General features: G+C 37.2%; 1 protein-coding gene across 7 annotated transcripts in view; it reads right to left on the reverse strand.

Moving 5' to 3' along the window:
- The window catches only part of LOC131047986 (uncharacterized), a 267,168-nt gene that overhangs the window by 46,958 nt on the left and 193,767 nt on the right, over nt 1-26,443 (reverse strand). For 2 of the 7 annotated variants that reach the window (XR_009106346.2, XR_009359042.1), the window contains exon 9: nt 23,792-23,971. Coding sequence is in view for 4 of the 7 variants with exons in the window: in XM_057981796.2 (XP_057837779.2) it covers nt 22,319-22,581; nt 22,805-22,923 (382 nt within the window). In the remaining 3 variants the exon portion in view is untranslated. Of the gene's footprint in view, nt 1-22,303; nt 22,582-22,804; nt 22,924-23,690; nt 23,972-26,443 lie in introns of those variants that run through there. The other 5 variants (XM_057981797.2, XM_057981798.2, XM_057981796.2 and 2 more) reach the window with 4 other exon arrangements.

The raw sequence follows: 26,443 nt of genomic DNA on the forward strand, positions 1-26,443 counted from the left end.
CATGGGATTAGTGGTTGAGTCGCTAGGTGACTTCGCCATCGGCTTCTCCGTCCGTTCACAATGCTCCTAGTTGGCTATCTCATCACCGACCAAGTTGGTGATCGCCATCTTTAGTTGAGGCATGGTCTGTAGAAAGTTTGATACCCTTATGAGTACGGTGGCTTGCAAAATCTATTTCATTATAGTCTCCTTGGACTCCAATAGTAGAGTACTGATGGCATCATTTGAGGCCCTTCTTTCTTCTACCAATATCCATCTTCACCTCTTTCTTCTGCCATGTTGGTGATCGCCATCTTCAGTTGAGGCATGGTCTGTAGAAAGTTTGATACCCTTACAAGTACGGTGGCTTGCAACATCGATTTCATTATAGTCTTCTCGGACTCCAACTGTAAAGGAGTACTGGTGGCATCATTTGAGGCCCTTCTTTCTTCTTACAATATCTATCTTCACCTCTTGAAGTCTCTCTTTTTTTGTACGGGGATGAGGTTATAGTGCCTTCTTGGTTTGGATCTTGGTAATCGCTAGTACTTCCTCGTTTGGCTCCTTTACGTCCAACATGTTTACCCCCTTTTGCTTTGGGTAGTCGATGTCTTTGTGGTTTTCAGGTCCACACCATTTGCATAACAACCCTGCACTGTTGCTTTGGCTATTTTGGTAGTCTCGCACGAAGTGACCCCATTCATTGTAATTGCAACATTGGATCATGGATCTACCCTTCATGTCATACTGTATTCTCCTTCATTGGGTATTGTTATTGCTATTGTTGTTCCCTCGCCTGTTATTTTGGTACACCCCAGGAGATGCATTAAAGTTGGTATGGGGTTTTGGAGGTGTGGCCAAATGGGTTTGTTCCCCTTGGGCGAAGAGCAGTTATGTGCTCCTTTTTTGAAGTTGTACGGACACTCCCTAATAGAGTGTCCCAATACCTGATAGATGTCACAAAATGATTTCTTCGGGCAAGTGCCCTTGTTATGACCTTCCACTTTGTAGTCAATGCACCACAATTGCTTACTCTTCTTGGCGCTCTCCTTTTCCGCCTTCAACTCCTTCATCCACAACTTGTCCCTTTGCAGAGCTTGTATGGTTTTAGACTCTTCGTTGCTACTTTCTACCATACTATCATCATCATTGATCATTTTCTTCCCTTTGTATGTTTTACTCTCGCTCTCAATGTCCATCGCCGAGTTGTAAGCTTCGACGTACGAGGGCGGAGGAACAACTTTCATCTTCCTCTTGAGAGATGGGACAAGTCCTTCCACGAACCACCTCTTCTTCAATCCATCGGCAAACTGGTGTTCCACCTTGTTCAACAATTCTTTGAGCCTACAATTGTAAGTGCTTACACTCTCATTTTCCCCTACTTGGTATTATAGTTTTCTAGCTACGGTCTCGGTTTCATCCCTTAGGAGTTTGAACTGCTCCTCAAATGCCTTCTTCAATTCATTCCACCCGACCTTGTCCTTAGAGTCTAGATTTGTGTGCTAGTCAATAGCAATTCCTCGAAGGGTGGCAAGAAATGTCTTAACCAATAATCGTGGTCATCTTGGCCATTCGCCTCCCATATCGTTATACATGTCTTACAATACCGTACGGAGTCCTCTAATCCATCTCCTGTGAACTTTGGGAGTTTTTGCCTCTCTTGGGTATTTTGGTTGTACAATATTGTCCTCGCTTGGAAGGTAGCATGCGTGTTCGACCATATTGAATTGTCTCTCTCCCCGCATTCTTGTCCCTCTCTTGTATTTTCAGCCACGTGTGAGCTCTCTACATGTCCACCTTCTATGTCTTTCCCACCTTGGTCACCTTCGTTTCCATACTCTCTCCTCCTCGAAGTCTTTGGCTTAGACCTCCCTATTCTTGGCTGCTCAGCAAGGGGTAGATTCCCAATTCAATACAAGTTAGTTTCAAAGATTTTGGTAACCTTGGTCTCGAGGTTTCGTACCTCCTCTTTGTCACGTATGAAGTGTATGGACGAGATGTCCAACTCGGTTCCAGAGTCGTCACTTGAAGTAGGCTATACGGCTTAGTCGGCAAGATCTTCCTCTGCTACGTTTGGAAGTGGTAGGTTCCTTACAACCTCTACCAACTCGTTCCATGTACACGATCTCTACCTCTCCCAACTATGGCTTCTACTCGCACTCCTACTCCTACGTCTTGTTATCTCCGAGCCTTCAAGGATTCCTCTTAACCATTGTCTCCTTTCACTTTGTTCTCTTAGGCGGAGGGATCTTTGTACTGATGTTTCTCCCTCTTCTCGGATGTTTCTGGTATGTTGATCCTTGTTTGGTCATAGGGGCATTAATTGCCGAGGGTAAGACGTCTACTTGTATCTCACTCCTCTTCCTCCCTACAGATCCTCTCTTCATATCTTTGCAATATTTGTTGCCAACATTCATGGTTGCTCTCCTCTCGTCGGTCTTGCAGTTCAATTAGATTACATGCTAATAACCTTGGAAGACTTCTGAGAAGATCGAAGACCATAGTGTTCATTGTGAGTTCACCATACATTGTGCCTTCAAGGACCGCTCGCTCCTGAGCTTCCCTTTGCACGTACTGAGTGACTGAAACCTCCCACAGATCTACCAAGTCTTTTGTTAATTGATCCTCTGGTGTTCCTTATTGGGTGTCACTTTCGGTTACCAGTAAGTGCTATTGTCGACCCATTATGTGTGCCTACTACCTACCGCCATATTGATCTCTGAGTTCGTATCAACGACGACGCCAAAATGTTACTCCCTATGGGGTGTGTTTTATTACTGAAAGTGAACATAACAATAACAAGAACATAAACAACAAGACATATAGAATCAACAATAGTATATGGCAGGAGGATAGATCTTTTATTGCAACATGTAATGAGTATCACACTAACATTATCCCGTTCCCGATACAATGCTAGACATATATACCATTCAGTGGTTGGTTAAGAGGGCCAACCGCCAACAACTACCAACTACCCCTTAGGGAACTAAAACCCATTACACTGTCATTTATTAATCAAAACATAATAAGTATTATTCAATTAACTATGGCATAATTGTCGTTTATAGCGATATGTCTGAATTAGATAAGAGAAGAACCAAACTCTAGACAACTCAATAAGCCAAAATTTGGGAGCAAAGAACACAAGACCTAGAAACAAAAAGAAGAAATAAAAAAGTGGGATTGATGCTCCTGCATCAGGCTCCCTTAGAAACAAAAGGAATCACGAGCTTCAACTCATGAGGTCATCAATGGAATTACCATATCTGGAGATATCAAGTGCAGATAACCATACTTGAAGTACTCCTTTCTGCAGGCGGTTTTCAACAACTGTTTGTCCAAAATAGACTCAATATCTAGCTAAGTTGGCTTGGTCATGTGTTGTTCCTGTTGGATTCAACTCTACCTCTATTGTACCTTAATCTTCATTACCCTTGCAATGATACAAATAAGTTACATTGAAAATAGGGGAGATGCCCATACCTAGAGGAAGGCCAATTTCATCTAGGCATTAGCTAAAAAACTTCATGACAATTTTTTAGGGACCTATCTTTTTCATTTTCACTTTGTTGTATTCATTCATAAGAAATCTTTCTTTCCTAAGAGAAGCCAAAACAAGATCACACACCTGAAAATGAACTTCTCTCCTCTTCTTATCGACATATTGTTTGTATTGCTGATTATTGCCTTCATTTTGCAATTTAACCTCCTCATGAAAGTCATGAATGACTTTGACAAAGTCTTCTCCATCTGCACTTCTCCTTTGTAGATTACCAATGTCTATGACTCAAATGCACTATTAAGATGCATGCCATAGACAATATAGAATGGGCTAAAACTTGTACTCTTGTCTGGATAATCATTATAAGAAAACTCAACTTGTGCTAAGGCCATATCCCAATTCCCATGGGTGTTCCCAACAAGATCCCTCAACATATCACCCAAACTTTTGTTAACAACCTTAGTTTGGCCATCTGTTTGGGGATGACAAGCTAAATTGAAACTAAAATGTGTACCCAAGTTCTTCCAAAGTGTTCTCTATAAGTGACCCACGCAAAAATTTAGTGTCTATCAAATACTATTCCTAGGTAGACTATGTAATCTCGCCACTTCTTTGAGAAATAAATTGGTGATATTTGTTGCATCACTAGTCTTCTTGCAAGGGGTGAAAATGACCATTGTAGGGAACCTATCCACAACTACGGATATAGAATCATGGTCTCTTTGAGTCCTAGGCAAACCCATAACAAACTCCGTACTTATAGAACCCCATGGTCTAGATGGAATTGTTAGGCTATCTTGGATGGGTTTCTCAAGACCTCTCACTGGAGATCCCTGAACACAATGATTGACAAATGTTTCCCACTAGTATACCAAGTCTTGCGTTACTTCATTTTCAGCCATGTCTTCAACTTCAAATATTTTCGGTTCTTCACGATAGGCTTGTTACATCACCATACTGCTTGTCGCCATATTGCCTCTTCGTGACTTAGATCTCAAGATTTCGTATCAGCAAGGATGCTAAAAATTTTACTCCCGTAGGGTAATATTATTCAAGATACAGAGTAAACAGAGTTATAATTAATAGAACATAGAATAACAAAGTATGATAATGCCAAGTACGATAGAGTTTCATAAAGATATATCATTCATTTCTATATGCAATATGTGCAATAATGAATTAGTTCCTGATACAACAAAATGAGCACAAATAATATACCATGGTTGGTTAAGATTACCATCCAATAGGAATTGCCAAACACAACTACCCATCAGGAACAATTAAACAACATTACATAACATAGCCGACTAGTACTTACAAAATATTTATTTAAGCTGCCGACTATAGACAACTCCCATAATTTGTTATCTGGTCCTGATATTTTAATATGACCATTGAAAGTTGTTCTAAAATAGGAAATACGTTGTGATCCCTATATAAAGGCATTCTCTCTAATTCATTTTGATCACCACACATTCTAAGCAAGTTCCTAGAGCAAGCACTATTGAGCAAGTGTGTTCAAAATTGAGTACTGAGCAACAAGCTACAACAACCTACATGCGAGTGTATTTTCATGATTGATCTTGTCGTGTCATGTCATGTTATTGCATCAACCCTTGAAGGTCTTATTCAAAGAGCATTACATCACCACCATTATCAAACTTAAGGTAGTATTGTTTCATTTCAACATTTCTTTAATGTTTTTTGCCTCTGCTACCAAGGGTGAGCTCTCTTTTCTAATCATCATTGTTGTAGTGAAGGTTAATTCCTCCTCGAGGTTTGCCTATCTATATAACACAACACTTTTCCCATCTTTTCTGTGTTCAGGTTACAAATTTGACTGCCGAAAACTGCAGAGTAGCAAAGTGCAAACTGAGACATACAATTCTAGATTTTGAATAGGCAAAAAAACCCTAGACTATTTTGATTTGCACATGTGACCGACACTTCTTGGCTAAACTTCAAAGGGAGAGATTTATAGGGCATCTTGATCTAGAATTTGAAGTTTTAATTGACGAAGATACCTTCAAGTCTAGGGCACCTAACACACTTGACCAACACTTTTAGCTCCATATTTCAGTGAAAGGTTCCTTTTTGTATCTCATTTCCAAACCTGTGCTTTTGAGTTGGCTTTCCATTTTGTATCTTTCTGTTTATGCTAAATCTTGTCAATTTCCAAGCATTCATCTAATTTTTGCATCATTTTATATCTAATCATATCAATAAAAAAGAGAACAATTCATCAAAAGTGCTTAGCTCTCATAAGGGACTCAAGTTGGGCCAAGTTGATTGTTCTCCAATGAATCTAGGACTGGAAATGATTCCTAGTTTGCATGTTTAAGCTAGTGAACCCATTTCCTCACATTTCTTACATCTCATTTTGGTGAACTTGAGACTCCATAGATTTTGCATAATTCTGATTGGATGTTTCATATTTGATTTTCACTTATGGTTTTTACACAATCTGACTAGTTTGCACTTTCACATTTGATTACATTACTAATTAGCTACATTTATCAAAACCATTTGTTGAAGGGTGGGTTATTTCACTTCATGTTCCTTGCATTGATTCATTGCATTTTAATGTATCACAAAAGAGGGTTTAAAAAATGTTTCCAACATTTACTTCATTTCTAAAGGCTTTCATACACATTTCATGTTGCTATATGATGCTATTTCTAAATATGCATATAGAATGTTTGTATTCCATTAAGAACCTAGTGGATGTTTCATGTGGTACCTTTGATAATCATCTTATGAATGATGTTGAGATGAATCATGCTTGTACCTCTCCTAAAGTATCCCTTATCAATGAGGCAATAGTTAATACTTTTATCAATGATCTCTCCCATGGAGATGTAGCATTGAAGAGTAGTAATGAATCCTCTTCCCATAAGTTTACTTTGGTGCAAGAGGGACATGCTTCAAACATTAACAATCCAATTCTCAACACATCTATAACTTTAGATCTTCCTTATTCTCCTAAAGCTTATCTTAACCATCAACATATTTTGAGACAAGACGATGTTATGCATTTCCTTAATGATATGCCACCTTATATTACATTAAATATAGATAAAAAAATTAGAAGACGAGAATCCCTCTTCCCAACCAAACAACTTAATGCAAAAGGACTATCTTCATTACAAGGATGCATCATTATTCTTCTATTCATCCCTTTGGTCCTTCAAGATATACTTACACAACAAACTTCAATGAGGTCTATGATGAAAGTCCTTCCACATCACATTTGCAAACAAATTTTAAGCATGGTTTTGACATGATTCCTAAACAACGTGATAGATGACATGGCCTTGGATGTATTGATCAATGAATCAAGGTCCCTATTCAACCCTCATCCCAATATACTAGAGAATGCATAGGTTTTCCTCCTCCTCCTTCCTTACCACTTCTTTCATCAAAGCTTAACCTTCCCCTCCCACAAAGAAGTTGTACTCTAGTAGAAAGAATCTTTTCAAGACTTAAATATGATAGAAAGATCACATTTCCTTTCGTAATATATAGGTCTAACTCTAAACCAATTAGTATTAATACTTTTTGTCTCTTTTATAATTTTTATACTTACTCTCTTTATGATTGTAGAGAATTTAAGGAATTTCTTCAAGAGTTATATGATAAAGCTCTTATTCATATAAATATGATATTGATGATTTTCTAAATCCAAAATTTGCATGTAATACCTTAGTACTTTTTAGCCCTATTATGTTGCTCCTCACTATGTGACACTAGTAGCTTACATTTTTGGGGGCTCATTGATATTCATGGTGTTATAATTTCATGTGCAATCATACTTGGCTAGCAACATAATAGCCTAGTTATTCTTGTCTTTGCACTGGGAGGAAAGAATAATTTTCAATCATTCATTCCTCCTTCCTAAGGATCCACTATTACTTTGTTGACTTGTATTTTTAATAAGCATATCATTTGTTGCATGGAATTGTTTGTCCTTCATGATGATTTTATCCTTGCTTGGAGATGTGTATCCTTGATTAGGACCTCTTCCTTGCTAGAAAGCATATGTTTTTTATAAATGATCTCTCCTTCGTGTTGTAAATGCGCAATCCTTCTTCAAGAATCCCTCTCCTAACAATGAGGAAGGTGTGCATTCTTGATCCTCCTTGCTTGGAGATGTGTATCCTTGATAAGGATCCCTTTACACTTGTTGCAAGGTATCTCTTTTACAACTATCTCTTCCTTGCTCGAAGATTGTATTCTTTATAAGGATCTTCTTCGTAGCTTGGAATGCATGTGTTTTTGTTAAGGATATCTCCTTGGGGTTGAAGATGTTTTATCCTTAATATGGATTTCTATGTTCCTTAAGTGACCAACACGACAATATGTTGACATCTTAAGAGGGGGTGTGGGTGAGGGTGTGGGGGGCGTATATATGGTCTCCTCGTTGTTTGTGCTTGGTGTCACTGCATCACCCATTTTGCAATCTCATACCAAATTTTTGGTGCACACTACAACACCCATTTTGCAATCACATTTTCAGATTAGCTAGCAAATTGTTGTTTTGTTTTGTAATATTTGTGCTTAGTGCACAATGCAACACCCATTTTGCAGTTGTGTTTTTAGATTATTTAGCAAAAAGAGATTTTTCTCTATAATCTTCCTTAAGCATGAGTCAACTAGCATAACACTACCTGTTTGAGTCTCTCTGCTCTAATATGGATCACACAACATAATGCACATTGTTGTCTAGTAGAATTTGTGCCTCTCCTCTCTTTTTCATGGATCACCTAGCATAACACAACTTGCTAACCAATAGCATCCATGACACAACCATGGATCAATCAACATAACACACCTTGTTGGCCAGTAGCATTCATGGTTCATTTTTTTCCCCATGAACCCATTGCATAACATACCTTACTAGTTGCTAGATCATGGTTCTTTGACTCATAAATTGGTGTATGCACTTTCTCTTTCTATAAGATTGTTTATGCTCTTCCAATAATATTTTGAGAATGATATTAGCGATTGATACATTTTGATTATCAAGGCCTCTTAAACTAGTTGAATTGGAGACTTTATTTTTTAGTACTAACCCCTTGTGTGTCTTTTTGTTTGCCTCTCTCTCTCTCTGTCATTGTAACCCTTTACAATTCTTTATGGGCCCTTTCTTTAGTGTGCTCTCTCATAGCCCATTTCAAGCCTATTTTTGTTCTTGTCACTCCAAACTCTTGTCATATGCTCATTTGGTGACCGAATCCTATGTCCTGGGCTTTTGTACTCTACATCCATCCTTCCTTGCTCCTATTTTGTGTGGACTAGGGTGCTAAGTGCCATAGACCCTCCAAAAAGGGCCCAATGTAAAACACGTTGAAGTTTTAATTCTTGTCATCTGTTATCTAAACCCAATATTTTAATATGACCATTGGATGTTGCCTAAAATAGGAAATACCTTGTGATCCCTATATAAAGGTATCCTCTCTAATTCATTTGGATCATCCCACATTCTAAGAAAGTTCCTAGAGCAAGTGCCTTTAGATCTAAGTATTGAGGATTAACAAACTACAACAACCTACATGCAAGTGTGCTTCCATGATTGATATTGTCTTGTCATGTCATGCTATTGCATCAATTTTGAAGATCTTACCCAAAGAACATTGCATCACCACCATTATCAATCTTAAGGTAGCATTGTTTCATTTTGGCATCTCCTTAAGGTTTTTAGTCTCTTCCCTACCAAGGGTAAGCTCTTTTTTCTAATCACCATTGTAGTGGAGGTTAATTCCTACCTAGGGTTTGAATTAGGAGAACCTCTATACAACACAACACTTCTCCCCTCTTTCCAGTGATTAGGTTATACATTTGACCATCGAAAGTTGCAGAGTTACTAAGTGCAAACAGAGATATATAATTCTAGATTTTTGAACATGCAAAAAACCCTGATCTATGCTAATTTGCACATGTGACTGGAGTGATTTGTAGGGCATCTTGATCCGAAATTTGAAGTTTTAGTTGATGGAGACACCTTCAAGTCTAAGACGCCTAACACACTTGATTGGCACTTTCAACTCTAGATTTCAACAATGGGTTCCTTTCTATAAATCATTTCCAGACGTGTGCTTCTAAGTTGGCATTATGTTCTGTATCTTTCTATTTATGCTAAATCTTGTCAATTTGCTCCTATTTCACCTAGTTCTTGCATCATTCATATCCAATCATATCAATAAAAAAGAGAACAATTAATCAAAGTTTCCCACTCTCCTAAGGGATTGAAGTCGGGCGGGCCTAGTTGATTGTTCTCCAATGAATGTAGGACTAGAAATGTTTCGTTGTTTGCATGTTTAAGCTATTGAACCTATTTCCCCTTATTTCCTACATTTTCATTTTGGTGAACCCAATGCTTCTTACATTTCCCATAATTCTGATTGTAAGTTTCCATATTTGATTTTTAGTTATGGAATCTTACACAATTTGATTGGTTTACACTTTCACATTTGATTACACTACTATTAGCTACATTTATCAAAATCATTTGTTGAAGGGTGAGTTATTTCACTTCATGTTGCTTGTATTGACTTATTGCATTTTAATGTATTGCATTATGAAGGTTTCAAAGACATTTCCAATATTTACTTCATTTCTAAAGGCTTTCATACACATTTCATGTTTCTATATGATGTTATTTCTAAATATGTTTGGATTTCATTAAAGACCTAGTAGATGTTTCATGTGATCCCTTTGATAATCCTCTTATTAATGATGTTGAGATGAATCATGCTTGTAATTCTCTTAGCATCTTTTATCCATGAGGAAATATTTAATACTTCTACCAATGATCTCTTTAATGAAGGTGTAGCATTGAAGAGTAATGATGGATCCCCTTTTCATAAGGTTACTTTGGTGCAAGAAGGACATTCTTCAAACATTAACAATCCAACTCTTAACACATCTATAACCTTAGATCATCCTTATTCTCCTAAACCTTATCTTAAACATCACCATGTTTTGAGACAAGATGATGTTATGCATTTCCTTAATGATATGCCACCTTTCATTATATTGAGTAGAAATGAAACATTAGAAGATGATAACCCTTCTTCCCAACCCAACAACTTAATGCAAAATGACTCTCTTAACTCTCAAGTGGACATGAATGATGCTAGTAAGGTTGTGCATCATCCTACAAGGATCCATCCTCATTCCTCTATTCATCCCTTTGGTCCTTCAAGATATACTTAAACAACAAGCTTCAATGTCGTCTATGATGAAAGTCCTTCCATGTTACATTTGCAAACAAATTATAAGTGTGGTTTTGACATGATTTCTAAACAAGTATATAGAGGACATGATCTTGGATGTAAGGACCAAGGAATCAAGGTCCCTATAGAACCCTCATCGCAATACACTAGAGAAGGCATAGGATTTTCTACTCCTTTCTTATCAATTCTTACATCCAAGTGTAACCTTCCCCTCCCACAAAGAACTACTTTAGTAGAAAGAATCTTTTGGAGACTTAAATATGAAAGACAAATCACTTTTCCTTTCATAAGATATAGTTCTAACTCTAAACCAATTAATGGTAACATTTTTTTTCTCTTTCATTGTGTTTATACTCGTTGTCTTTCTAACTATAGATCATTTACAGAATTTGTTCAAGAACTATATGATAAAGCTCTTATTTATATAAAATCTGATATTGATGATTTTCTAAATCCAAATTTGCATGTACCACCTTAGCACTTCTTAGCCCTATTATGTTGCTCCTCACTATGTGACACTAGTAGTTTGCATTTTTTCGGGCTCATTATCATTTATGGTTGTGCAATTTCATGTGCATCATGCTAGGCTAGAAACATAATAGCCTAGTTATTCTTGTCTTTGCTAGGGGGCAAGAATAGTTTTCAATCATTCATTCCTCCTTAAGGATCCACTTTTGCTTTGTTGATTTGTATCTTTTGTAAGGATATTTTTTGTTGCATAGAATTATAACTTGTCCTTCATGAGGATTTTATCCTTGCTTCGAAATGTGTATTCTTGATTAGGACCTTTTCCTTGCTTGAAAGCTTATGCTTTTTTTTTATTAATGATGTCTTTTTTGTGTTTAAAGTGTGCAATCCTTCATCAAGAATCCCTCTCCTAGCAATGGGAAAGGTGTGCATTCTTGATCATCCTTCCCCTTTCTTGATGTTGAAGATGTCATCTTAATAAAGATCTCCTCTTTTTATGGAGTTAGATATCTTTAGTTAAAGATCTTTTCCTCCCCCTTTGATAGTCATGTATATGTCAAAAGGATCCGTTACACTTGTTGCAAGACATGTCTTTTACAACTATCTCTTTCGTGCTTTAAGATTGTATTCTTTATAAGGATCTTCTTCCTAGCTTGGAATGCATCCATTTTTGTTAAGGATGTCTCCTTGGGGTTGAAGGTGTTTAATCCTTAATATGGATCCGTGTCTTCCTTAAAATATCAACATGGCAATATGTTGACATCTTAAGGGGAGATGGAAGGGCAAATATTAACCTCCTGATGTTCTGTTGCAACACCCTATTGACTCTTATGATTGTAACCCTACGGGGCCCCTTCCGATTGATCTCTCTTTTGATGGTCCCAATGACAACATCGCCTGGACTGTGGTTGCTCATAGGCGGAAGGGGAAGTCTTCTCCCCTGCCCCAAACCCCCCCTGGGTGTCTATCCCCCCCTTGATTGGGGGTCTTTGTTGTTTTCCGGTTGGATAGGTTTTTGTTTGCCTGTCTGACTGGGTTTGGTTCTTGTTGCCTCTGGGTTGTTGTTTTGTTGCCAACATCATTCCTTGGTGTTGATGTTTTCAGTTGATAGTTTTTCACTATGTTAAGGGTCAGCGCCCTAGTTAACGCTACTTTACTAATAAAAAACAATGTAACAATGGTATAACAACAATATAAACTAATCACGAGATCCATAACAACAATATTAACAATTAAGCATTAAAACAAATTGTTGTTCAACATCAAATTTTAAAACTAAAGATAACTGTTATTGTAACTCAAAGTCTCAAACATCAAAACAAAATAGTCTATGAGACTAAGCCTCATTCAGGCTAATATCAATATCCAAACATTTAGACCCATCTATGTTACTATCACTTTCTGCTTGAATTGGATCATCCAATGGTAGCTTGACCATTCTTGATTGTGGGATCCCCATGCCACGTTAAAACCAGTCAATGTTTTTTAAAAAGCCTTTTTTTAAGAAAATTAATTGACAAATCATTTTGTAGCCGTGGGGGATGCCTAGCCATCCCCTTAGACGTCCCTTCCTATTTTTGGGATGTTTGCCACTTTTTTGATGGTTTAGCAAGTCGAGGGGACATCCGAAAGCATCCTGCTATCCTTGAAACGCCATGGGGGATGGAGATGTGGTCTCCAGAGGCAAGGACACGTCCCTGTGGAAGTTTGGTCATTTTGTTTTATCCATGTGTTCTCCCTTCTAATTAGCTCTTCCTTCATCCATAATCATCTTAGGCCAATGATGTTTTTCCATTTTTTGAGTCTTGTTTAGGTAACTTTATAATTAGACCATTGTGGATGCTTCCAAAATGGAGGTGTTTATTTCAACTAATAAAATCTTGTATGAAGCAGCAATTTCAAATTTGAGACTACTTATGATTGAATGTTTTTGGATCCTTTCTACATGCCTCCATTTCTTATCTGACATGTTGCTGCCCCAAATTTCACTCGTGGAGGTTCACTGTAGTGACCAACAAACCAAAAAGAATTTTTTTGGTTTTCCAATCCTATAATTCCACATTTCTATATCTATTTTGTAAGGAATATAACATTTTTCACCCTCCTTGAATTCTTCTTGCTTTGCATGCTTCTTGATGCTCTGCAAAAAAGATTAGAAAATCTGTTTGATGGTAACACACACAAGAGCACAAGAAACAAACGTTAGTGTTAGCAACAAAAGATTATCCTAAACAAGCATATCAAGAGAGATATTAAGCATGAAATAGAAAGCATATAAACATAGAATAAAATAGCTAATCAAGATGCTCATAGTTGCTCCTCCCTTGTTCCTCTCCTCTCCAAGTCCCAAATGAGTGTAGCTCTCAGCTTTTAGCACTAGCCATGGATGCCATATGGAGATTCAAGATGGTTGAATATGATAAGCAAATGCTATGCAAGTGTAGATAGTGATGCTATGAGAAAGCTCTATGCTAATGCCAGTATAACAACAATACTCTAATGCTTCCTCTTTGCTTGAGGAGAAGGGTTCTATTTATAGAAGAAATGGGGAAATGAAGGGTTAAGATTGAGCAATCTTAACAAGGGTCAGGATTGAAAGATATTCAATCCATGTGAGACTTTCAACCCAATCCCATGTTGACAAGTGTCACCATGAGGAGGCTTGAGAGGAGAGATAAGGAGCATTAAATGTTTGAGGGGACATGATGGTTACCCTAGTCAAAGAAATAAATGCTTTGAAGAGACACATGGGTTACATGAGGGTTAAGTTAGGGGTCAAAGTCCTTAACCATGGGTGCAAGTGGAATTAACCATTAATGGTCATGTAAGAGCCATAAGTGGTTTGGAAGACTTTAGAGGTTAATTTGTTGAACACACAAAGCATTAATTGTTTTTCAAAGACTTTGAAGTCTTTGAGAAGTGACTCCAATTTGCTTAGGAATGTGACAATATTTAGGGGATGGATTAGGTTAATTAGGAAGGGTTTAGAAGAATCTAGAAGGGGTTTAGGCATGCAAGTGGATTTTGTAGGAAAATGCAAGTGGGAGGAATTTTGGTATTTTCAATTAAAATAAAATCATTTATTTCAATTAAATGGTGTAATTTGCATTTGGATAAATATTCAAATAAATATTAATTTATTTAAATGAGAAAAATGAAGATAAAGCATTAAAATGCTTGAAGACTTTGAGGGAAACCATTAAAGGCTTGAAGACTTTAAGGGAAGCCATTAAGTTTGAAGACTTTAAAGCCATCAAGTTTGAAGACTTTAAGGGAAACCATTAAAGGCTTAAGAAGACTATAGAAGGAAGCCATCAAGTTTGAAGACTTTAAGGGAAACCATTAAAGGTTTTAAGTGGGTGAGGATAAATAGGATTTTAAATAAATAATTTATTTAAAATAGTTGTGCAACTTGTATTTGTAGGAAAATGCAAGTGGGTGGAAGATAAAGGTGATTTAAATAAATGTTAATTTATTTAAATGTGAGAGGTGGGATTCTGGGGGATTTAAATAAATATTAATTTATTTAAATGTGAGAGAATATTTAATTAAACAAATATGATTTATTTATTTAATTAATGGTCTGAATTTGGTTAAGTGAATTAAATCAAATAAATTGAATAATTTATTTAATTAATAGGAGAAGAGGGTTAAGATGAATTAATTAAATATTAATTTAATTAATTATTGATTGATGGTTAAATAATCAAATAAATACTAAATATTCATTTAATTAAGTGGACAAATTTATGTGACTACACTTCCCAATTAAGCTTCTTGTGAAACTTGCGTCGAATGTATTTGTACTTATTCACTACTTCCAATAGGTTGCCTTAAAAAATAAAGTTATTTTGTTTCTTTTTATTTCTTCGTAAATAGATAGTCACTTAGAGGTTTTTCTAGTGTTAACTTGCATCACAACTTCTTGACAAAAGGTTTCAAGCACCTTCAAGTGTTCCCTCAGACTATGAGCCATTTTAGCAATTAATATGAGATCATTGACATATAGGAGTAACTTTATAACATATTTAGGCAATTGATCTCCATATCCACTAGCCTTCCTTAACCACTGTTCTAACTTATCAATGTATAACCCAACCAAAGTTGGGGAAAGCGAGCGGCCTTGTTTGACACTAATGTCGTTGCCAAAACACTCTTAACATTCCATTTGTGGTTTTGATTTAAGCCTTGACTCATAGGGCCCATATAATGCAAATCTAAGTACATTTGGAATTCCCAATTTCTCCATTCTATTCCACAGTTTGTTGCAAGGTGCTATGTTGAAGGCTTTTTTAAAGTCTGCAAAATAGTAAAAGGTCTCACCACCTTGAGTACTCCATATTTTTTTAACCAAGAACCTAAGGGTAACACAATGGTCATTGGTGGAATGTTTTGGTTTGAGACCAGCCCGTCCTTGGCCCTTTTTCATTCTTTTTTTGCCCAACTACTAATTATGTGCTCAATAATGCTTCCAAAAAGTTCCAAAGAGGGGATTAACCATAACAAAATGGTAATTTCATGGATTATTGAGATATCACCGCTTTTGTTAAGACTTAAGAAGAATAGCAATACCAATCGTCCAATTTTCTAGGAAGCCCTATTGAGTGACATTATTGAACATACATTTGATATGAGGTGCAAGGACCTCAATACCACATTTTAAGTGCTCTTCTTGCAGCCTCTTGACGTGCATTTTGTGACCACACCAACACAAAATAAATTTTCCCAACGGTCACCTTATCCTCTCTTGATCAAAGTTCAATTGTATGCTAAGATTGCAATAAGTTCAAACAATTGACTCCAAGGTTTTAACTATGCAATGGATGTGACTCAATTGGCTTGATGTGATATGCTAGTAATCCAAGGGGACTTGCGTTTGGATCCTTCTTTCACTTCTTTGTTATGGCTAGAACTTCATCATCAGACATAGCAATTATGTGATGCTTCTGCTTCGAATGAACTAGAATGGACTGAAATTAAAGGGGAAAGGGTTAGAAGGATCTAAATCTACTCCTAAGGGCAGTGATACCAAAAGATAATGCTCTAATAGGCGAATTCCAAATAAACCATGTTTTGCTTCGCCAAGATTAACTACAACTCCACAAGAACCGATGCAATCTTCCAAGGATGTAGAAGGATTTTCACATTGAGAAAGTGCATTTGAATTCCCAAAACGACACAATCCAAATGACTATCCACGATCGAACTTAGCACAAGTTTAGTGGCTTAGGCTAACTTTACACTGCAACTTATAATCAACAAGATGCAAAAAGTATGAACCATGGAAATTCATCAAACACCATTACATTCTCCATTGAAATCAAAACACTACTCTACTTCTACTCTAAGTGAGGAAGGTGAAACCATTCAAGTTTTGAAAAAATAGAATGAGAATTTCTGGAATAAATGAGACAACAACAAGCTCTTTCCAACACCTAGGGTTTAGGCCCATCATGAAGCCCTCACACCATATTTGATCTGAACCGTTTTGCTGTCAAGCACTCCTACACCACATGCAACTGGTGCGGCCTAATCTGATCCAGAAATCAAGCTGAAAAACTTTTCAAATTTCCCAAGTATCTGCCTTGGTTGGTACAGTACTGCTGCAAGTATGTACGGATTGGCTGCTAGTGATTTGGAGTTGCAAGAATATGGTCCTAAACCAACCAAATTTGCTCCCCCGTTTGGAAAATCCAATAATATTGTGCTCTTTTACTGTTGCAACCTGTGAATGAGTATATTTTACCAATTCCTTTGAAAGAATAATTATTTAAGTCCCTTGGGAGGTATTGCATTCCTGTAGGCCTATGAAATTGATGGGGTTTTTGTCCCTACAACCTGCAAAGCTTCCCTGAATGTCAGAGCTCTCCAATTCCAATCTCCACCTGTTAAAAGATTTTCCAAGATGCCCAAATGAAGCCTCAAAGTTGCTTTTATTCTTCCAAAACCCTAAACGTACCTTTTAACAATTATGAAAAAGCATTATAATCTTTTTTTTTTTTTTAATATTCCTCCTCAATGCTGGACGTAGCCTTGTGGACTCATAATGTTTTATTTTAATGTCACTTAGTACAGTAACTTTATTTTATAATAATTAAGTCACTTTTTCTTTATTTTAATATAGTAGCCTTGTTATTCTAAAAGTCACTTTAAAATATAATATTAAAGTAACTTTATTATTCCCCTTATTATTCCTCCATAAAGTACTTATTATAAAGTACTTTTATTCATTTATTTAAAACATTGAAGTTATTACTTTAATATTTTAATTTTATTCTGATCCATTGGCCCTCTCCCACTGAAACTGTTGATGACCTTGGCTCCTTGGTGATGACCGAAGGTAACAGACTAATTGATAGTCCCCTCCTAAAAAATAGGGATCTCCCTAAATTTAGGAAACTATCTGCAAACATCCAAAACAACTCACGGAGCTTTTTGCCAATCTCCACAAAATTAGGTCCCTCCTAAAAAATAGGAGCTCCTCCTTAAATTTAGGAGACTGTCTTTGACCCTTGGAAATGTCAAATAAACTCCCAAAATGCCATCAAAAGATGTCTTGTGTGATCTTGCAACCCTGAATGGGCTCCCTATCCACTGCGCTAGCCTACGTGAACCCTGTTGATAGGCTAACCTCTGCAAAAGATACTGACCTAGGAAATGGAGACATTACAACCCACCCTCCCCAAAATTGGTTGCCCACAAGCAATTCTCGACTACATACCAAACCAACTGCCTCTTGTATAGGCATGCCCAGACAAAGTACCAACTGCAATTGTCTGCCAACTGAAAATCTCTAGGATCCCAAACAAAATGTGGATGCTGGAATGCGCATCGTCTTAAGTCTCTATGCAGCATCATGACTATAGGTTGAAAGAATCCTCCATTGTTGTACAAATCAAGTTTTTGCTACTATACTCTGATTATAAACATCGCCATGCCCCGAGTTGTGAAGAACTCATAAAGTTCCCACAGAAGCACATCATCAAACACTTTGATGCCCAGTTCTCACAACATTGTGCTCTCAAACCAACTAGCTATTGTCCCAAAGAGAATCTAAAATCTCGAGGCTTTGTTGTAACTTGCTTCCTCCATGTAGATGCCATTCACCATGAAAGATGCCAAATCACGCATGCCTCATGCCTAACAAAGGGAAAAACTCCATACTTTGAAAATGCATTACAAGGGAGAAGCATATCAATGGCTCCCCCAAGTGTACCCATCTGCAAGGACGAATCGTCGATGCCACCATCAAGGTAAACTCCCTCATTAGCTGACCCCAAAGACATGAGCTCCAACAACTCTTCAAACTCATTATGAAAGACCACGGGGCCAATTGAATCCGAACCACGTATGTCTCCCTCAAAAGGTATATGCATAACACTAGTGGCTGATCCACTAAGTTATATTCAGCTACCCTCTCTCCCTCCATGAATTGAACCTTCAAGGGGTTCTTGAAAAGAGAAAGCTTATGAGCCTCATGATGCCTACAAACACACCTATGCCCATACAAATCTGAATGCAAATACTTCTTTGCTTAACTAGCCAAACATTTAGCCCTCCTAACTTTTCGTAGCCATCTGTCACACCTTCCTTGCAATTGCTTTACATCATCATGTAAAGTAGCTGCTATCTCATGATGATGCAAAGGGAAGAAACTGTTGTTGCCAAGCGACAAATCAGAATACATGTCCAAAGTATCTTCAAGGGCTTCAAACACTCCTTCCTTTGTGGAAGGTTCTTCAATCAGTGCTGCTCCACGAGATGTCTCTAAACGAAAGTCACATGATTCGAGCTTGACTCGAAGCTCCATCCTTTTGGCTGCCATGATGATAGGTATATCATTGGACTTTGCTGTCCCAATGTGTGTCCCCCACCAAAGGCCAACCTCCTCATGAATGCCAATGGTCCCAATTAACATGCTGCTATCAAATAATAGAAAATCAGAATTTTCTGAGTTTAGGGCAGCGTCAAACTCCATTAAGAATTTGTTGTCAATAAGAAAATCAGAACCTTCTGTGTGTAAGATAGCATCAAGTTTAACCAAAGAAACACTGTCTTCATTCAATAAATCAGAACTTTTTGATTTTAGAGCAGCATAAGCCTCAATCAAGATATCACTCTCCTTATGATGAGATGTCAAAGCCCAAGGGGTTTCTTCCATTCTGAGCCAACTCTCCAAGAGGCCTCCAACTGAAAATTACATGTATCCTCCTCATGGCTGCAAACTAAATCCTTCATCCTCTCAACCTTTTGCTCAATGTCAACCACTGTTGCATTATGTTTTCCCCCCTTGGGTGTGGCTTCGAAAAACTTATGGATGACTGAAGCATGAGTCGAGCGCAACTCTACACCAAGCTCACCACCGTGATTTCTGATTCTTGAGTGCTCTTCAATGAACTCATGGTAAACTTAAGCTCATATGTGAGCTTGTCTATATCATCTTCCTTTCTTCTCAAGGCATCAGAATACATCTCATTGAGCTGTAGGAGATGATCTCTATCAGCAAGAAGGTGAAGGAAATCTGATTTCATCACCACCATAGCTCTCTAAGAGCCTGCAAATCTGCAAGAGATAGTTCTCCCTCTTGCATTCTCCACAAACACTTTGACATCATTCGGTGGGTGAGAGATGCAACTATCATACCTTCATTTAGCCTCAATTGACCTTCCAAGTGGTGTGACATCTGAAACCAATGTTTTGATTGGTCTATTGCTCCTTCTTCAACACTTTTCCCATCCAACTCATGCACCAACAAGCTGTCATCAGCATAATTGTGGATTGGATCATTTACCTCATGCTCCTCTTCAATTGCTGTTGCAAAATCATCCCAAAAGCAATCTGAATTTCTATCTTTTTCCTCACGTTTAACATCCTCAATCTGAGTACCAATCTTGGAAGACTCAATCACATTATTACTTTCATTTGAAAAGGATGCTTCCTCATGAAGAAGCACAAATTTGGAGCTGCTGTTGCAAAAGTCTGAAAAGATGTTTTCTACATCAGCACTGTTATTAGTACCATTCTTCATGCCTAGCTGGTAAGAAGAAATTGGGACTGTAGTACAGTCATAAATAGGTCCATTACAAGAGAGATCTATGCCATATGTAGGATCCATCACACGTAGATCCCAAATGCAACATTGCTGATTACTTTGCTCAGGGTATGTGTGATCTAAGCCTTTTTTATCACTACATTCAAATTTTCTGAGTTTCCGTCATGTGTATGAATATCATCTAACTCAACAAATCCCAAACTATGGTTTGATTCTTTGCCAATATGAGGTGAAGGTGATGAAACAATGCTAAATTCATTAGAGGGGAAACAAATGAATTCATACCTCCTTGTGGCTGATCTATCATAGCTGGTTCTATAATCTCAATGACAGTATCTTCTTCAATCTTCATCTGCTCTTCCTCTGGAAGCACATGAGTGCATTCAACACTGTCACTAGCTCCATAAGAAACATTAAGGAACTCATCATGCACAACCTCGACTACTGATTTTTCTTCTTCTTGAAGGACAAACTCATCAATGGTAGGCGCATGCATGTCATAGGAATCATCATCAACATTCTCAAACTACTCACTTGTAGTTTTTCTACCCTCTTCCCGAGCAAATAGATCAAAAACTATCATGTGATACTCTCTTCGCAAACTCAGTCTTGTAGCATAATCTCGGATGGTGGTTCATGAAACTATTGAAAGGCAATTCTTCCTTAATAGGTTGAGGAAGTGTATCATATTCCTCAAACATGCTAATAATTTCTTCCCTCATCTTCTGCTCATATGAACCCATTATTAAATTCTGAATTTCTGCTGAAAGCACAGGTTGGCAGGAATACTTGCTCTGATACCAATGTAATGACCCACCCAGGTCTGTCACTGCTGATTGGGGTTTTGAGTTTGTTTTTGTTTGATTTTGTACTTTTGAGTTTTTTTTTTGTATTTTGGGAATATGCAGATTTTTTTGTTTTCTGATTTTTGGATTGTGAAATTAATGCAGGAAAATAAATGTGCTTTGCTGATACAGTAATGCAAATAAATTTAAGATAACAACAATCTAGAGCATAAACAGTAGCTGAAACATACCACTTTCAGCTCTTATAAAAATCTGGGTTTTTATTGATTGAATGGCATTCACACAACAACGGGATACAATGAGAATTTTTGGAAGAAATGAGACAGCAGCAAGCTCTTTCCAATGCCTAGGGTTTAGGTCCATCATGAAGCCCTAACACCATATTTGATCTGAACCATTTTGCTGTCAAACACTCCTACACCACATGAAACTGGTGTGGCCTGATCTGATCCATAAATCAGGCTGAAAAAGACATCAAATTTCCCACGTGTCTTCCCTGGTTGGTACAGTACTGCTGCAAGTATGTACGGATGGCTGCTAGTGATTTGGAGTTGCAAGAATATGGTCCTAAACCAACCAGATCTGCTCCCAAGTCTGCAAACTCCAATAATTTTGTGCTCTTTTACTGCTGCAATTTGTGAATGAGTATATCTTACCAAAAATAATTATTTTAGTCCCTTGGGAGGTATTGCACTCCTATAGGCCTATGAAATTGAAGGGGTTTCCGTCCCTACAACCTACAAAGCTGCTCTGAATGTCAGAGCTCTCCAATTCCAATCTCCACCTGTTAAAAGATTTTCCAAGATACCCAAATGAAGCCTCATCCTTCCAAAACCCTAAACGTACCTTTTGGCAATTATGAAAAAAACATTATAATGTTTCTTTTAATTTTTAATATTCCTCCTCCTTGCTGGACATAGCCTTTTGGGCTCATAATGTTTTATTTTAAAGTCACTTAGTATAATAACTTTATTTTATAATAATAAAGTCACTTTTTCTTTATTTTAATAAAGTAGCCTTGTTATTCGAAAAGTCACTTTAAAATATAATATTAAAGTAACTTTATTATTCCCCTTACTATTCCCCCATAAAGTACTTATTATAAAGTACTTTAAAACATTAAAGTTATTACTTTAATATTTTAATTTTATTTTGACATCATCCAGTGGCCCTCTCCCACTGAAACTGATGATGCACCTGGCTCCTTTGTGATGACTGAAGGTAGCAGACTAATTTCCAGTCCCCTCCTAAAAAATAGGGATCTCCCTAAAATTTAGGAAACTGTCTCCAAACATCCAAAACAGCTCACAGAGCCTTCTGCCAGTCTCCTCCACAAAATTAGGCCCCCTCCAAAAAAATAGGAGCCCCTCCTAAAATTTAGGAGACTATCTCTGACCCTTGGAAACGTCAGATAAACTCCCAAAATGCCATCAAAAGATGTCCTGTGTGATCTTGCAACCTTGAATGGGCCCACCATCCACTGTGCTAGCCTACGGGAACCCTGCTGATAGGCTAACCTCTGCAAAAGATACCGACCTAGGAAATGGGCACATTACATTATTAAAGAACGAAAATTTGTTAAAGCTGTGTCCATACAAAAAGGCCTGGCTTAAACTGTTATTTCAGTCATTGACATACAACTATTAATAATGGCTGTGAAAATAATAGCATCATGGTTAAAGTTCAAACCAAAAAATTTTATGGTGTGACAGAAAAGGTTCATAAACCCAGTTATAATGTATCCCTTAGTATTGCATACCTGATTTCTTTTCATTCATATACAACTGCAATTTGTGTGTGACTAAAATGACTATGACTATAGATCTGAAGCAACCTCTACTGCAGTGCTGTGCCTCATCAGTAATCAGGAATAGATTGCTGCAGGGATTTTCGTGTCAACGTTATTTCATTAGCAAAGTATAGCATTAAAACCCTTCAGACAAATTCAAAACTTAAAAAAATGATTCAAAGAGATAAAGGCATGGTTACCAATTTAATAAAATGTTCAATTAAGAAATATGCCCTTAATTATGGAATATACTGTTTACGTATTTTCTACATTTTGTCATTTTGAATTTGTTTGTCAATTCATGTATATTCTCAATTCAATTCTAATGTTTCATAATATCAAAGCGAATATGGTGAATGCCTTATCATACAACTATTTAAAATTCCTATATTTAAATTTTTCCTTTTTTTAATTGTGGTCCCCTGCCATTCCCTAAAATGGTCTCCTGTCCCTTACCGTCCTAGAAACATGTTCCCATGTTTCTTACTGTCTCCATTCCACAAACAGTGGAACAACGTTATATTCAGTGTGCATGATCTTTATTTCAAGCAATTCTAGGGTAGACATTGTTATAAGCATATGCCTTTTGAATTATAGGAAAAACTTGATTCATTGTTTTACTCGCTATAATGAGATTGCACACTACATAAAGACGAAAATACATTTTACCACTTGCATCAACATGCAATATGATGGTTACATGGGATGTATTCTTTCCCATGCAGATGTTTGTTTGTGTAAACTGTACATAATTATTAGTTAGAAATGTACTTATATTTAGTTGCAAGAGGTTCATGGCCCAAGGCATACATAGCATTCCCATAAGAAAAGAGAAGCAAAAAATAGACACTACGCATAAATGAAATTTCCATTCACGATCCATTGAATTTTCAACCACAAGGGCAAGTCAAATATAAGAAGATACAACTGATGTCATCCATAGAAAACAATACTTACAATGGAAGGGACCAAACCAGTGCCACTGCAGGAACATTCTTAAATTGATCAGGCCCCTGTTGGGTCCAATCTAGACAATCCACGTGAATTACTTTCTTCATTTATGTTGGAGGCAACTCTTCAGGTGATATCCCCAAAGCTTGAGGGAGAGTTTCTGCCGATGAACCAAGGAACTTGAATCTGAAAAAGTGAAGCATATTAGTCCATCCACATACTTATAAGGCAAATAAGAAAAATCTAAAAACTAGTGGCTTCAGTCATCGGTTATTCTAAATCTTTACTTAGCAAAAGAGGTGAATGTTTCTCTCAGTTTCAGGGACGAGGAGACATGGAGGGTAGGGGGCTAGAGCAGATGGAAGGTGAATGTTTTTTCAGATTTTGAGAGGTGGAAGAAAGATGTTGAAACTAAGTAGCTTCGGTAAGATAAATGATTGAATGAGAGACTTCATTTATCTGTCATTCAATCATCTACCTTATCGATGTAACTACAAGCTAATGGTAGACTTCATGATTGAATGAATAAACTTGTTTTAATCATCTTTATATGCATTCCACAATCCAAACATCGGGTTGCACAATTCGATACTTGGACATCATTACCAAACGTAATCAATCGTTCTACGACCATATTTCATATGCTGTGATTGCAATAGAATAGATGGGACTTATGATAACTATCATAGTTATCATATGATAGCATTGATTGATGTTATCATATGATAACTATAAATAGTTATCGTATTAATCTCATCATACCGATTTGTTATCGGTTGTTAATATTAATAGCATGTGACGTGAACCGATTTGTTATCGGTTGTTAATATTAATAGGCATTTGACGTGACCCGATGGTTATCGGTAAACACTTTAAATGAAACGATGCTTGTGCACCGATCAAGACATGTCTTGATTGGGCATGTCAAGGGACATGTCCGGTCAAGGCATGCCTTGATCGGTGGGCATCACATATAAGCAGATGCCGTGTGAAATGCTGTAGGTAATATAGAAATTAATTAATGTCATCTATGGCAATCTGAAATATAAGGAGCAACAGTCAATAACAGTAAAAGAATATCAAACCTCCTACAACTTAGATTTGAACATAAGTTTGATTAACATTTACATGGTATCAGAGCCATGTTGATCGAACCTAAGGCATTCAAATTTGAGAAGTTCAAATCGAAGATATAAACATCACATTTTCCATGGCTAATGCTATCAAATTTGAGGACAGACTTGAAGGAGGTGATAATTTCTTAGCATGGAAATTCAGAATTAAGATGATTCTAAAAGAGAATAAAGTTGAATCATTTGTAAGAGTTGAATCTAAAGAACCAGAGAATGAACCTGACAAATCGACATGGATTGAGGGAAATGAAAAAGCCATGAAGATCATAGTCGATGGAGTGATAAATCACATTATACCAATAATAACAAAGCATGAGACTGCCTACCATATGTTCAAAGCACTCGAAAGTGCATTCCAGATAAACAACGCAAGTAGAACCCTGGCTCTAAAAAGGGAAATAAATCATATAAGTATGAACAAAGGAGAGTCAATCAATGCATACTTTATGCGGATATCAGCCCTAAGGGATGAACTGGCAACGCTTGCATATGAGATCCAAAGCAAAGAGCTAACGCTCATTGCTCTAGATGGGTTGCCTAGTACATGGGAAACATTCGTGCAAGGCATTAGTGCAAGGGCTAAATATCCGAAATTTGATAGGCTAAGAGCAGATTGTCTTCAAGAGGAGTCAAGGTTAAATAAGAAGGGGATCAAGCAAAAGAACATAGATGAAGATCTCCTTGTTCTAAATACCAACTCCAACAAGAAAAGCAAGAAGAAACATTTCAAGAAGAGAAAGAACCGATATGAGAAAAGGTCATCTAAAGACAACTCTCACATTTAGTGCTTTAGGTGTGATCAATATGGACACTATGCAGCAAAATGTCCACATAGAATCAAACAACAAGCTACATTTGCAAAAGTGAAAAGGGAAGAATATTACTCCGAGAAGCATGTATTCTACTCTGCCCTCTCTAGCCAAGTATCCAATAAATCTAACACCTGGGTCATTGTTGACGTGTATTTTGTACACTGCCTAACACAGAATAAAATACCCAAGGGTACCTTATCCTCTCTTGAATAAAGCCTCTGATTGCTAAAGATGTCGCGAAAAAGGATCAATCAGGATGGCTCCAAGGTTCTTTGATGTAGGGTCTCTACGTGTGGATAAGCACCAGTGGTCGTTGTGAATGTTGTTTCTTCAAGGGGTCTTACGCACTTTCTGAGAAAGCTGGTCCGTGTTGCTCTTGTTTGACTGCAGGAACAGGATTTTCCTAATACTAATAGATTCTCAAAAAAGATCAAAAGGTAAGGATTTGCAAGAGACAGGTTCTAATCTAATCCTAAGAATGACTCAATATAGGCTAGACTTGGTAAGATTCTACCAATTTCAGTATTGCCAAGGAATTACAACTCCACTGAAACTGATGCGATCTTCTAAGGTGATTAGTGATTTTCAAATCATCAAGAATCATAGACACTACCATGAAGGTACATATCAATAGTTCAAAAATGATTGAAGGTTCAAGTAATCCAAATATTTCCAGTTGACCACACAAGGCGTCCTTACAATCAGTAAGAAGC

The sequence above is a fragment of the Cryptomeria japonica genome, chromosome 10, assembly GCF_030272615.1.
Source record: "Cryptomeria japonica chromosome 10, Sugi_1.0, whole genome shotgun sequence".
Lineage (NCBI taxonomy): Eukaryota > Viridiplantae > Streptophyta > Pinopsida > Cupressales > Cupressaceae > Cryptomeria > Cryptomeria japonica.